The sequence below is a fragment of the Apaloderma vittatum genome, unplaced genomic scaffold, assembly GCF_000703405.1.
Source record: "Apaloderma vittatum isolate BGI_N311 unplaced genomic scaffold, ASM70340v1 scaffold1523, whole genome shotgun sequence".
In the NCBI taxonomy this organism is placed as follows: Eukaryota; Metazoa; Chordata; class Aves; order Trogoniformes; family Trogonidae; genus Apaloderma; species Apaloderma vittatum.
This window is the reverse complement of record NW_009706205.1, coordinates 12739-25869: the sequence shown is the minus strand read 5'-3', so window position 1 is coordinate 25869 and position 13131 is coordinate 12739. Positions and strand designations below refer to the sequence as shown.

Genomic DNA, 13131 nt, shown 5'->3' with positions numbered 1-13131 from the left:
GTAGCTCACTGAGGCTGTTTCAGCTCCTCTTGATAAGGCAACTGACTGCAAGCAGTTCCTGCCATGTGATCTTAGTCAGAAGCAATAGTCAAGGCAGAGCGAACAGCCGTGTGCCAGCATTAGCGGAAGGAAGGTGGAGAAGCACAGAGTGTTTCCTACAGGAGAGCACTGACATACATTTTTGGCTTCGTCTACAAGGGTGGACCTGCAGAAGGGCAGAGCAATTCCTGGCGTGATCTGCGTCTCTGCAAGCTCTTGAAATAGTGTTCTCATGGTATCAGTCTGGATCAGCAAGCAGCTTGCGTCCAGATCATACAGATGTGTTGACACTGACATGGGAAATAATGTTCAAAGTAAAAAAGGATCAACATTTTGACGTTGTAGGCCCATTTCAAAACAAGAAGAAGCCGTGCATAGAAGTCATGGCTCTGCCACAGTTCCATGCACACTCCCATTGTCAGTTCTGGAGGAAAACACTTTGCGTAGGGGAGAGTGTTGCAGAAATGCTGCTGCTTGACATGGCCCATAAAAAAACGGTTACAGCACCTTGATGAAGAAATGAAAACTTAAGGGAAAGAAAACAAAAAAAAAAAGAGACCATTGATATTTATGTTACTGTCCTGTTAGCCTGTATTGGAAATTTTTCTTTTGAGGATTGAGCCTTGTAGAAAAGCACTTGTCAGTTTTGATTGTTTTTTAAACTTTAATTGGCTAAATTCAGTTTCATGTTGTAGCATTATGTATTTGTCTGACTGAGTTGGAGTCAAAGGTTTTATTTCTACAGGCTTTTGTATTCTGTTGCTTTGTCTTTTGAGTATGGCAACATATTCCTCTGACCTTCTCCCCTCTCCTCTCAGTGCCTAATCATGGGGTTTTGGTTTTGTTTTTGAATCCTGCCGTGTCAATATAACAAGTAAGTAACCTTCACCCATGCTGCTTTCTAATTTTATCTCATGGTGGCCTTGCAGTGCGCTACAGTCCCAGCCCAAGAGTGTGGCATCAGCACATTCCAGCAGCTGGAAGTCAGGGAGCACCAGTGACTCAGACAGCTCTTCAGACTCAGAGACAGAGAGCAGCTCAAGTGCCAGTGAAGCAAACGACCCTCCAACAGCATCAGCACCTGAGGTGAATGCAAAAGAAACTTAGAGGCTGCTTAATACAGTCTCTTGCCTCAGACTCTCTGTTGTCTGACTGGAGTCAGGGCAGGAAGCCTGAAATACTGTCATTGTTCAACCGTCCCCTTTACATCTTTGCTGCATCATCAGACTTTTCTTGCCCCTTGCTACCCTCCTAGAGTTTGTCAGTTAAATAGCGCTTAGTAACAGCATAATTAGACTCTTAGGTGCCTAACCCTGAAGTGTTCACATTTCTCCTTTGACATCATTGTCTACCACTCCTGGTGGATTTAATGCCTCCACTGGTGAGCCATAAGCAAGGAGCGGATGAGAAGCAGAGCTTCTGAGATGTGTTTCAGGTCCACCTCTGCCCATGCAGCTTTTATGGGTGCTGAGGCTATATGCTAATTCAGGGTGAGACCAGCTTCCTGCAGCTCCTGTGCATAAGCGACAGATTCAGCTTCTCCCAGATAGCAGCTGAAGTGATCGGACCTGCAGGATGGATTGGAATGTGCTTAGACTTGCTTCTGTTGAATTTGTCTCAGGAAGTTCTGCACTGGTGTTTCTGAGACTTTTACTGGGAAAAGCAGACAAACAGAACTTGGTGCCTTAGAGTTTTACAATTGAGACCATGCATTTTTAAAATATCTTCTGCAGAAGTGCTCACATGGTTTTATATGGTTCCTGCAGCTTGCAAAACATTTTTAGGCCAGTGGGAGTTGCATGGTTATTCCTACAGACCACTCCCCCACCCCTAGCTTTCTTTACTTTTACCTTAGAAGCAGAGAAACAGGCAGAATTTTATATGCAAAAAACCCAAAGTTTGAGAAGGCGTATCTTTTCACCTTGCATCTAAGATACTTTGCCTTCCAGCAGTTTAGTTAGGCTTTGCTGTCTGGAGTACGGCAGTCTTGAGGAAGGGAACAGGTGCTATACTTCTTCTGCCAAATCCTGCCTGATTTGTCCTGAAAAATAATAGATTGTAAGATCCTTCTCACTCTAGTGAAGTCCGAGCTATTCGTTATTGGCCGTTTTATCCTTTTTTATTCAGCAAACTGTTCATCCATGGTGCTTAAGGCTCAGATGGCCCATTTCTTTATAGGCAGTTCTTCACATGCAAAGGACTTTGACCTATATGCAATAGTTCCTTCTTTTGCTGTTTTTCTCCTTTTTTAAAAAAACAAGTTTCTTAAAATCCTTTATGTTTGGAAAACCCAGTGAAAACCCATATGGTGGCCTAGATCACAAGCAAGATAGAAGTCCTAGATCATGCTACTCTCTGATAGCTATCTAGATAATAAATTCAGGTTTACTAAGTTTGTTGTCCATGTTTTTATAGTGTTTAAACAAAGAAAAAAAGCTCTTACAGTGGCTAATAAGCTACAAATCTAAAGAAATGAAAGCAGATTTGTGTTACATGAAAAGTATAGTGGGATTTGTGGTTTAATTTACTTACAAACCCATGGTAAAACCAAACTGTGCTCTGATGGTGCCCAAGTAACGAGCTGTACATTTCAGTGATGTTGACACAAACGTGGTATTTTCAGAATGGGCCCCAGACAATCGTGTCCCTGATTTTCAGCTTCTGTGATCTGGTTTAGGGCCAGCTGGGTTCATTTTTCTCATAATGTGTCAGACTACTGTTAGATTAGGCTGGGCTCGTAGCAACCACACTATGTTACCTGTCCAGAGCTCTTCAGACCTTGGTTGTTGCTCATGCTTTGCTGGACCCAGAGGGGAGCAGGTGTTGGGATGCGTAGGCAGAGGACTCGGAAAAGGCTGGACTTGATGTTCTAGCCATACAATTTCTTTTGTTAAATGGTTTTCTTTTGGTTAAAGCACAAGGGCCTACCTGTCAGGCTTGAGTGAGATGTGATAGCTGGCACAGCTGCTTGTCTGTTTTGAAAGCCACGCTGTGTGCAAATAACTCTGCAAAAGCATTGCAAGGACAGCACCTAATCCATTTTTACAAGTGCTGCTGTTTGCGGTCTGATTGTGAAATGACGTTGGTTAGTGGCAAACTAAGACGAAGCTTTCACGTAGACTGGTCTCTTACCGAGTGACAGGTAGGGCTAGCGGAGATGGAGGAGTGCTGTGCAACGTTTGACTGATCCTGTGCAAAAACCAGGTCCGTGTTTCTGAAGTGTCGATGTGCACATGCTAGAGCATCCCCACTGTCTCATGGTCTTTGCTCTCAAGCCCTTTAAGTTGTAATGAGAAATTTTGCTGGGATCTGGTAAGCTGTGCTGGGATGGAAATAGCCCATAAAGGTATCAGTTTTGCATCCTCTCTTTCTTGTTTTGTCCACAGCCTGACCCACCAATTTCTAACAAGTGGCAGCTTGACAACTGGCTAAACAAGGTGAACCCACCGGCAGTGCCAGCAGAGAGTCTCAGTGACATCGCCCACGAGGATGGGCGTGAGAAGGGCAAGGAGCAGGGGCAGGGCGTCAGCAGCAGCTCCTCACACCAGGGGAGCCGCAGGAGCCTCATCGTAAGTGCTGCAGCCCAGCAGCCAGGGCTCCTCAGGATGCGCATCTTCTGTCCAAACGCCACTGCCAGACGTCTCCTGTGCGCGCTGAGGAGCCCTCCCCCAGGCAGACCGTGGGTAGCAAAAGGCCCGGCAAGGCCCCGGTGCACGAGGGGCCGAGGCGAGGCCTGGAGGTGGAGAGTAGCGACCCTGGTGCTTTCAGGGTCAGAGACCGGTCTTCCAGAGACAAGCCAAAAGTCAAAACGAAAGGGAAGCCGAAATGCAGCATCACAGAAGACCTGAAGCCAGCCCTGCAAGAGCACTCAGAGAAGAAAAGGCACAAGAGCTCCCACCAGGCCAGCGCCAAACCTGCCTCGGACCCTAAGCCTGTGAGAGACGTTTTGCTTGGCAGTAGCCAGGAGCCTCTCGCTCTCAGTCCCCTTCCTCAAGGCCAGGGCACAAGCCCCACCAGCACTAGCAGCTACAAGGCTGCCATCGTGGCCAGAGAGGATTTTCAGGAGGAGAAACTTCCCTTGCCTGTCGAGGAGAAGTTGCTCTCACCAGTAACCGACTCCCCTGCCTGTGAGCCCCTCATAGTGAAAATCCATCTCCCTCTCCTGTCAAGGGTCCCCCAGCCACCTCGGAAAGGGAGTTGCAAGAAGAGAGCAGAGGCCAAGGAATTCCCTGGTGTAAAGAAGCAGGACTTGGAGAGTAAAACTATGGACACTGTGGACAAGTGTCTTCAAAAGAGGAAGGTGAGAGGTACTTTAAAACACTTTTTGCTATGTTTTCTTGAAATACTCAATGTCTCAGGTAACAAAGCCCCAGCTTTCCTACGTCAGAGGAGCTTTTGGCAGTTGTCTGTGTGGCTAGCCAGTCCTCTCATAACATTTGCAGTTTTCTTTGGCTTTTAACCTAAGCGGAGCTTTGTAAGCCTGTGGTACTCCCTCCCCCTGCAACCCCTTGACGAGCAGCATGGTATCTGAAGCACCTCCCAGACTGTCCAGTCACCTATGCTAATCCAATTCATGTCTGTTGTGGGAGAGCACCTTTGGCAGTACCCAGGTTTGTAGGAGTGCCCAGAGGGAAAACTGACCCAAGCTACCCCAGTCTGTTCTTTTCAGTTTTGTCTGTGTAGGCACCTTCTGCTGCCATAGCCATGAAACCTCAATCTGATTTAGTGTAGTCTTTTTCCTGTGTGGAGTCATTTATTTCCATGAAACAGGTGTGATTTCTTGCTTGTGTAAAGAGGAATGAATTCTGCAGGTGTAGCTTGTGTTATTACCATTTTCTGAACTTCTTATAGTTGTGGGGGAGGATTGAAAAGAGCAGGGAAATGGGGAGGAAACTTGAGAGACCCTCATTCAGGTGAGCTGATGATTTGCGTGCTTTTTATTCTAAGATCTGTAGAGCGCAGTTAAATTTTTTTTTTTTTTAATCTCTCTGCCTAGTGGTTCCTGTTCTTCTGGAAGACAATGGCTGCAGTTGTTACTGACTGTTTAAAATTTCATCGTATCAGATTCTTGTTAATAAAACCAAAAACCACTGCACATCTGGGCAATCAGAGTGATCTGTACTATGAATGCATATTTTCCTTCCCTTTGATACAGAGTATCACAAAACACAATTGCTTGCAGTTCATGACTTTTCCAGGAGGAATCTGAATACTTTTCTGTATGATTCATACTGACTACGACAAAAAAACCCATCTAAAATAGCTAAATTGCTTCTTTTCAGCAATGGGAGTGCCTTAATTTTGATTACTGTTATCAACAAGAGGCTTAGCTGTTCCATGCCCACCACAATAATTAATCCAAACAAAATAATTAATGCAAACAAAAATAGTTTGAATGTCATTTTAGGATATTTGTCAGTGAGACCGAAATCTGTATCTGCTGTGGTCTAAATTTCAGCTTTGTCGGTTCTGATATCTTTTCTTTTTTACCCAGAATCAATCAAACTTAGCTGTGTTAGTCTGTAGTTTTCATGCACTTTCAAAACCTGAGTGATGTTTTTCCCTTTTTGTTTTTCTTCCTGTTAGAGAGAAGTGGAGAAGGATATTGGTAGAAAGAAAATGAAATCAGAAAAAGGAACAAAAGCTGTGCAGTCTCCAGCTAATAAAGATTCTCATAAATTGAAGTGAGTATACAATGGTTGGATGGCAGAAAGATGCATAAAACCGAGTCTTTCTGAAAAAGGTTAAGGTGAGGAACTGTATCTGCCACCCTTATGAGTTTGCGTATAAGACAACGTGCATTCTGAAACCTCATCTGCTGCAGATCTGTCTTGACATCCTGGAACCAACCACGTGGCTGTGGGAATGTGATTTATTTGCCTTTTTATTTGCTGCAGATGCAAAGAGACACTTGGGTGTCACCTGTCTGCCTCTCCCTTCTGAATGCTGAGGGTTGTGATTCAAATCATTCAAGCACAAGTTGATGTTGCAATGGCTGATCGTCCTCCCATATATGTTTTTACACTGCTGCAAAAGCTTTGACTAGATGATCTTTAAAGCGTCCTTCCAACCCAAATTATTCTGTGATTCTAGATGAGTAAAACTTGAGTGTTCAAGTATCAATTATTTCTACTTTCATGAGAAATGGAACTAGCATTGCAGTGCTTTTAAAAAGGGAGTTGAACTAGATGCGCTTTAAGGTCTGTTCCAACCCAACCCAAGCTGAAAGTGTGGCCTGAGAGTCGTGACTCTCCTTGCTCTGACTGAGCAGTCACGTCCACAGCAGAGACTTCTGTCAGCCTCTGGGGAGCGGATGTTGTACCAAGCAGCACAGCATGCCCGTACCTTTTCACGGGGTGGTCATTGCTGATTTCTTCATTGGGCGGCTCCTGATGAAAGACAAGTCAGGTGTTGATGCCGATGCTGTCTGCCCCCTTAGCTGCTTGTGCTGTCCCTGCTTACAGGCTTTGAACAGCACTTACTGGCTGGCTGCTGGTGCACGCAGCGTCTGGGCTGGCTGGGGCCTGTCTTCTCCCAGCTGGGAACACGGAGGATAATGGGATGGATGTTGCAGAGTATTGCAGAACTCTCTTTGCTCGCCTCGCTGCCGCACAACCAGCGCACCTTTTGAATCATGAGTCCGTCGGGAATTTCAGGTGGCCTTTCTGGCCAGGAATGTCTCATTGATTCCAGCATAGCATTGGCAGTGCTTCTGGTAGATCTGGTGAAACTTCTTACCCCATAATTTGCATAGCGGTGTCCTGCCAGCATTTTGGCTAGGCCTTTGCTAGAGGGAATGATTCCAGGAGCATGTCGTCAAACGGGCCGTGTTCCTGAAGGGAGAGGCTCAGGAGTCAGTCATGGGCTACTGCCTTCAGTCCTTCCTTGCTTGTGGCTTGAAATTGAGGTGTTGACTTGGGCTGCCATGTAGCGCTGAGCTTTGTGTCCTCACAGTAGGAGCAAACTGCTTCTTCGCAGAGGAAGCACTGAGAGGTTGGAGCTAACCTTTGGTTGAGCGAAGGCATATTTGAGCTGGGGTGATAACGGAAGGACTTTAATTCTCGGGTTCATTCCTCCCTTTTCTCAGTGAAAACGAGCACTCCCTTTAGCCATGGCTTTCAGAGTAGGAAGGATAGGATGCCTTTTTGGGGAGAGAGGGCTCTGGGTAAGCTTAGCGCATGCTGCTGTGTTCTACCTAGAATAGTCCTCTGGAGCATCAGCTGAGTAGTGAGGTAGAGAAGGTAGTGAAACTCAGGAGCGTGTGTGCAGTGAGTAGCGACTGTACCATGAAAAAAGTGACTTGTTGGAGAGGGGAGAGGACTGTCCCATGTGCAGCAGAATGAAACAAGATGTACAACACCATGCTTCGCTCTCCCTGATTTTAACTGCATTTTCTCCTCTCCTGATGCTGCAGTCCATGAGTTGGATTTCACTGTTTTCTTGAGAACTTTGAGAAGTTGAATAAAAATTACGTAAATTATAAGCAGTAGTGAAACAAGGTTTAGGACTATTAGGTGCTGCTTAGAGCTGCTAAATTTCCCTGATAATAGTAGCTGTAGATGATCAGAAAGCTGTTATGTCACCGTATTATTATATGTGATAGTCTCTGCCACTTAAAAGCATGCATTTTAAGTCTCTCTCACTTGAAACCTCTCAACTTTATATGTGTTGTCTTGTTGAGCTGTAAGGCTTAAGGGAACAGCTCAGTTTAATTCTGTTAAAGCATGTACAGGATCAAGTGTCAGGGTGAGTATGTCTGACCATAGAAGATATTTTCTCCGATAATGAGGAGAGAGAGATACAGTGCGACCATTCCTTTGCCTTGCTTGGTGGTTTGTCCCAGGGATTTTAGTTTCCGTAATTACCTCTCTCCCTCTTTCAGTGAAAAGGGGCTGTGTTGGAGGGATGCCTTTTCTGCAACTTCCTAATACTCTGGTTGCAAGTCTTTACTCCAAGGACAAGTCTTGAGGCTTATTCCTACTTGAAAAGCAACTTGCTTGTACATTGTGGGCAGCTGAAGATGTGGTGTCTTGTGTGTGATGAAGTCCCTTAAGTTTTGCTTTGCCTTTTTTGGACTCTTTATGTTAACAAGTCGTATTGCACTTCCAGAGAAATTTAAACAGAATTGGCACACAACGTAACAGAGTTTTTTAAAAAAATCTACATTAAATGTACACTATATTCATCTCAGTTGCTTAATTCACTTCCCATCTCCAGAGCACCAAAAGCCTCATGTGAAAACCAGAAGAAAGATGTCTTGTTACCCGCACCACTGTCACCAATGTCTGCTGCACATCCTTCACCAAAGTTAAACAAGAAGGCCCAAAAGAGACTCGTGAGTGAGAGCGGCGAGCTGCCTCCGACAGATAACACTGCCAGGAACAAGAGCAACCACAAGGATCCTTTATTCTCCAAGCACAAGAAAGTGGAGAGAAATCATGCTGAGCTGTTGAGGGATGTCAAAGTATGTGTCTCTTGTAACTGGTGGGCTGTTTCCTGTGGGTACTGTGTGATTCTCTTCAGAAGTATGCTCTAGAGGTATTAAAAAGGAAGGGAAAAAAAAAAGGAAAAGAGCCACCAGAGAAAGGTCTTAGAAGAATTTTTGCCTCTTAATGGCCATGTGTGACCCTGTTTTGCTAGCCTGAAAAGCCTGTATGGTAACTGCCCTGCTGACCTTCTATAATCTGTCTTATTCTTGCCAGTGAAAAATAGTGAGAAAGGGTAACGATATAAAAACAGAAAGAAAGAGAATCATGTTTATGGTAGAAACAGTTACTGATTGTAGGCAACTGCAAGTACAGTGTTGGCGCATAAAAAATAAACGTGCTTACAAAAAGAAAAAGTGGATTGCTTAAAATTAAGAAAGAAGCAACCTGTGACTTTGACTGCAAACTGGATATAAGATTTTTTAGCTTACAAAATTGTTAATGGTCCTTGCAGCTGGATCTTTGCCTTTTGGGGTTATAAAATTCAGCTATATTGCTGGTTTACTGGTGGCTGAGTGTTGTCATGTATGTTAAGCCAGACTGTGCATGCTGTATTAGTTGGCTTGCTTTTTCCTGCTAATATAGTTAGTAATGGGGAATCTGCAATTGTGTGGTTAAGCTGGAAATAAACATGAATGGATATTACCTGTTCCTGCTTTGTCTAGTGGCCATGAAAAATGTGCTGCTTGCAGCTTTACTGCTATCTTAGTTGTGCAAGGAAACCTGCTACCTGTTTTTTCTGTGCTTGGGAGAAGTTTGAATGGTATTAAGCCTTACTAGCAGTCAGGTAAGGAGCCAAATTTCCATTTCCGTTATTGGAGAGGGTGCTGGGGAAGATAGAAAGAAAAGGGGGAGAGACTGGATAATAGACTCTGCCTTGGACAGATCAACATTTTTACTTGAAATGTAGGAAAACCAGGTTTGGCATTGGTTTAAATCCCTCTAACGAGCTTTGTCTCTACAATGTGGTTTTTCAGGGATCTGCGGGGAATGTCACAAATCCTTTCCCAGAACCTTCATTGCCAAATGGTGCCTCCAAGCCAAGGAGACCTCTCCTCAAGCTTGAAAAGTGAGTTTTTGTTTTACACCCCTCACCTGTACTTTCTGAAGGCACCAGGCAAGGCTGGCCCTGAAGCCACCCTGGCTTCTGCATCTTGACGAGCACTTCTTTGGGGAGGAAGGAGAGAGGGAGAGATGGCTCAGACCTGCCCTGTGCTGCCTTCTCGTGCCTGGGACTTACCCCACCCAGCACAGAGCAAAGGTCTCATTACAACAGTTCTTGGCTTGAGGGAATCCTCTCTAGAAATCAGGTACTTGTGAACTCTGAGAGACGATGCCTCTTGTGCCTGCCTACAAGTAACGGGTCTTGATTTCCTGATTCTTGACAAGCGTCAAGCTCCTCCATGACAAGGTGCTGGCAAGTAACTGATGTTTCCTGAGAGGGCACGACTCTTTACTTGCTCTTCTTGTTAGTGCACAGGTGGCTGTGTTCCATTTGCACAGTGAACAGCTTATCCCGGTGCACAGAAATGTGGGGGGGACAACTTCATCATCGTTTATGGGCTGACTGAGACCAAGGCCTGTAGAAGCCTTGGTGCCCCTATCTCTTGTAAGCAGGTAATCTGAATGCAAGCTCTTTTGGTCTGAGACGAGTGCGTGGTACTGCAAAGTTTACTGTAAGTTTCAGTCAAAACGTGTCTGTGGTTTTGTACTTGAGGAATGATAGGAGATCATGTCGCAGCTGTCTTTCTGTGGGAGTGAAGAAGTAAATGTGGCCTCATAGTAGCCTAGCCTCCGGTGGGATTTTATTTTGAAATGTATGTTTTCAGTGTTATTCTAACATAATTTTTTTTCATAAATCAATTCATTTTATCTGTGTATTCAGCTACAGTGTATTTCTGAACATGCAAACAACATTAGTGACTATGATGGTTGTGATATGTGTTTGAAAAGACTAACAGGCTTACCAAAACAGGGTGTTTGGACTCATAGCATCTTCTAGATATGAAGATAAAAATGATAATTTCCTACTCTTTTTTTCTCTTTTATCCCATCTTTGTCCTCAATTCAGACAGCATCCAATTGAGTACTACATGGAAGAGGCCAAGAAGCTGAAGCACAAAGCTGATGCAATGGTAAGTCTTGGCCCTGTGTCGAAATGTTAACCAGCTCTTGCATTCGGAGCCGATAGCTGCCCGCACACGAGTAAGAATCGCTGGCTCACGTTGCTTCCATGCTCCGTACCTGGCGTGAGTTCAAGTCATATGTGGGGAGGGTGTCTGTATGTGCCACGTGTTCACATGTTTCCTGTTGTTACAAACACATCTGGAGGACGCGGCTAGAGAACAGGGTTCAGAACTGGCGTTGCTGGAGGCGAGCAGGCCTGTTTGCTTTGCAGAGCTATCACAAAGCACTCAATTTTAAGTCAATTTATGGCTCATTCAGGTACCGTACGTTTGCTGCTTTCCATTTACCTGTGAAAATGAAGTTGAGGGAATACTGCAACAGGGAAATCCCATCTGCCTCTCACGAGGCAGGCCTCCAAGACCAGACTATAATATCCACAACATGTCAACATAAAAAGTTGCTCGAGGAAAACACTGAGCAAGTGGAAGAGATGCAAACAGCCAGGGCACACAAAGCTGGTGACTGGGACCACATTAGGGGTTCTACTGAGAATTCTTTGATTATCACCTGCTGTGCTGGCTGGCATCTGTTTTCTTTCTTCACATCCTGCCTAACTAGAGAGAAAAATTGTACCCCTGAGAGAGAAGTAGTTTTTGTCTTAGTCTAAAAGTGAGAATTTTCTTCCCAACAGACTGACAAAACTGGAAAGGCCTTTCAGTACCTAGATGCTGCTCTTTCCTTCATTGAATATGGGATTGCCTTGGAATCGGATTCATCAGCACCAAAATCAGCCTACAGCATTTTCAGTGACACCATAGATCTCCTCAAGTAAGTGGGTTTCAAAGCACGATGGTCAGGCAGCATGTCGGGAGGGGAAGGGTCAGTCGCACGGCGTGTTCGAGTTGCTGTGGAAGCACCAGACAGACCAACCATCGAGAGGCACCAGAGACAAATCCCTGGAACGGTTTCAGCATGGCTTATCAGAAGCACCAGGCACCGGGTCCTCCTGAGCAACTGAGCCTTGCAGCTGAGGTACACCAGACCATACGGGTTAGGATGTGAAGGAGCTTTTACTTTATCCAGATCAGAAGCAGTTTTGCCTGTGAGCTCAGTGGTATTTCGGTTAAGAAAAGAAAAGCCCGTTAATCAGTGTAAGAGGAGAGTGAGTCACATCTGTTCCACTGCATCAAAAACAAGGCATTCTGAGGCACAGTTCTCTGTTCCAGGTCATACAAAGCACTCGTGCCAGGACTAAGGGCTGACTTTTGGAACAATGTTTAAGAAAACAGCATGCACTGTTTTTTCATAAACAGTGGAACTTCAAAGCACTGATGGCTGCAAGTTTCTGTTTACTTTGTTTCCTTAGATTCATCATGACATTGAAATCCTTCATGGACTCCTCAGCATCTGCACGTGAAAAAGTCTTTGCCGTGTTATGGTGCGTAACTCTTTTTCTATGCCTTCTTATTTTGTTTTTAGACTTGATAGAGTGAAAGGCTTGTTACTTTTAGAGGCAAAGGAATCAGTTAAATGGGAGTTGGAGTTCATCAAGGCAAAAAACCCCACAATATAAAAACCTGAACTGGAACATCTCTGAAGTGGGCTGAGATACCACAAGGGACCACACATGGAAGGCATAGGCTCTAAAATTTGACCTGCTGGTAATGTGAGAGCATATAAGGGCTTTCACCCAAGGTGAAAGAATGTGCTTTGGCTGTCCATGTTTGAGCTGTGTAACTGTAGCTGAGCATACCGAAGGCCCTTCTCTATGGGATGTGGGCACATACTCAGCCTGTGGCACCTGTAAGAGGCTGGGCACCTGTTTATATAAAAGACCGGATGTGACCCTTCCTCGTTTGTGAGTTGGGTTTTTTTTTTATTTGTCTTTTTTTTTTTTCATAGAGTCTTTACGATGAGCAGGAGGAGGAGAATATCTGAGCCTTCTTGGCTTTGCAGTACAGTTGATGTATGCCTGTCTCTGTCCCGCAAGGCTGATGACTGCTGAGCAGGCAGCAGCGAGCGTGGACACTGACCCTTGGGTGTGCTTCTATTCACAGCATGCGCTGCCAGTCCATTCTGCACATGGCAATGTTCCAGTACAAAAAAGACACTGCGATGAAGTATTCCAGGGTCCTGAATGAACACTTCAAGGTAGGGCAGGCATGTTACCAAGGTACCACTAGATGCCTGCAGTAGGTAATGATGTCAGCTGCATAGCCCAAAGCTAACAAGAGTTCTGTTCCTCACTGCAGAATTCTTCCAGAGCAACTCAAGCACGTTCTCCATGTGTTGCAAGGTAAGATTTAAAAATACCTATGTTGTAATGTGCCTCTAAGGGTGTGAGTGAGAACAGTAGCCAGAGAATTTACAAGCTGCATTTGAGAGTGGCTTGCCACTTGCTCTTTCTTACCACCTGAAATCATACTGTTAGGGAGCATGAATGTGTTTCTCCTCTCTCTTTGCTCTCTTTTTTTCTTTG

General features: G+C 44.9%; 1 protein-coding gene across 1 annotated transcript in view; it reads left to right on the top strand.

Moving 5' to 3' along the window:
- AFF1 (AF4/FMR2 family, member 1) overlaps positions 1-13131 on the top strand; it is a gene marked incomplete at its 5' end in the record, with an annotated part of 24377 nt that overhangs the window by 7385 nt on the left and 3861 nt on the right. The window contains 11 exon segments of the mRNA XM_009865683.1: positions 969-1125; positions 3426-3585; positions 3588-4339; positions 5626-5723; positions 8257-8503; positions 9503-9594; positions 10597-10660; positions 11344-11480; positions 12019-12090; positions 12710-12803; positions 12905-12948. Coding sequence (XP_009863985.1) covers positions 969-1125; positions 3426-3585; positions 3588-4339; positions 5626-5723; positions 8257-8503; positions 9503-9594; positions 10597-10660; positions 11344-11480; positions 12019-12090; positions 12710-12803; positions 12905-12948 — 1917 coding nt within the window.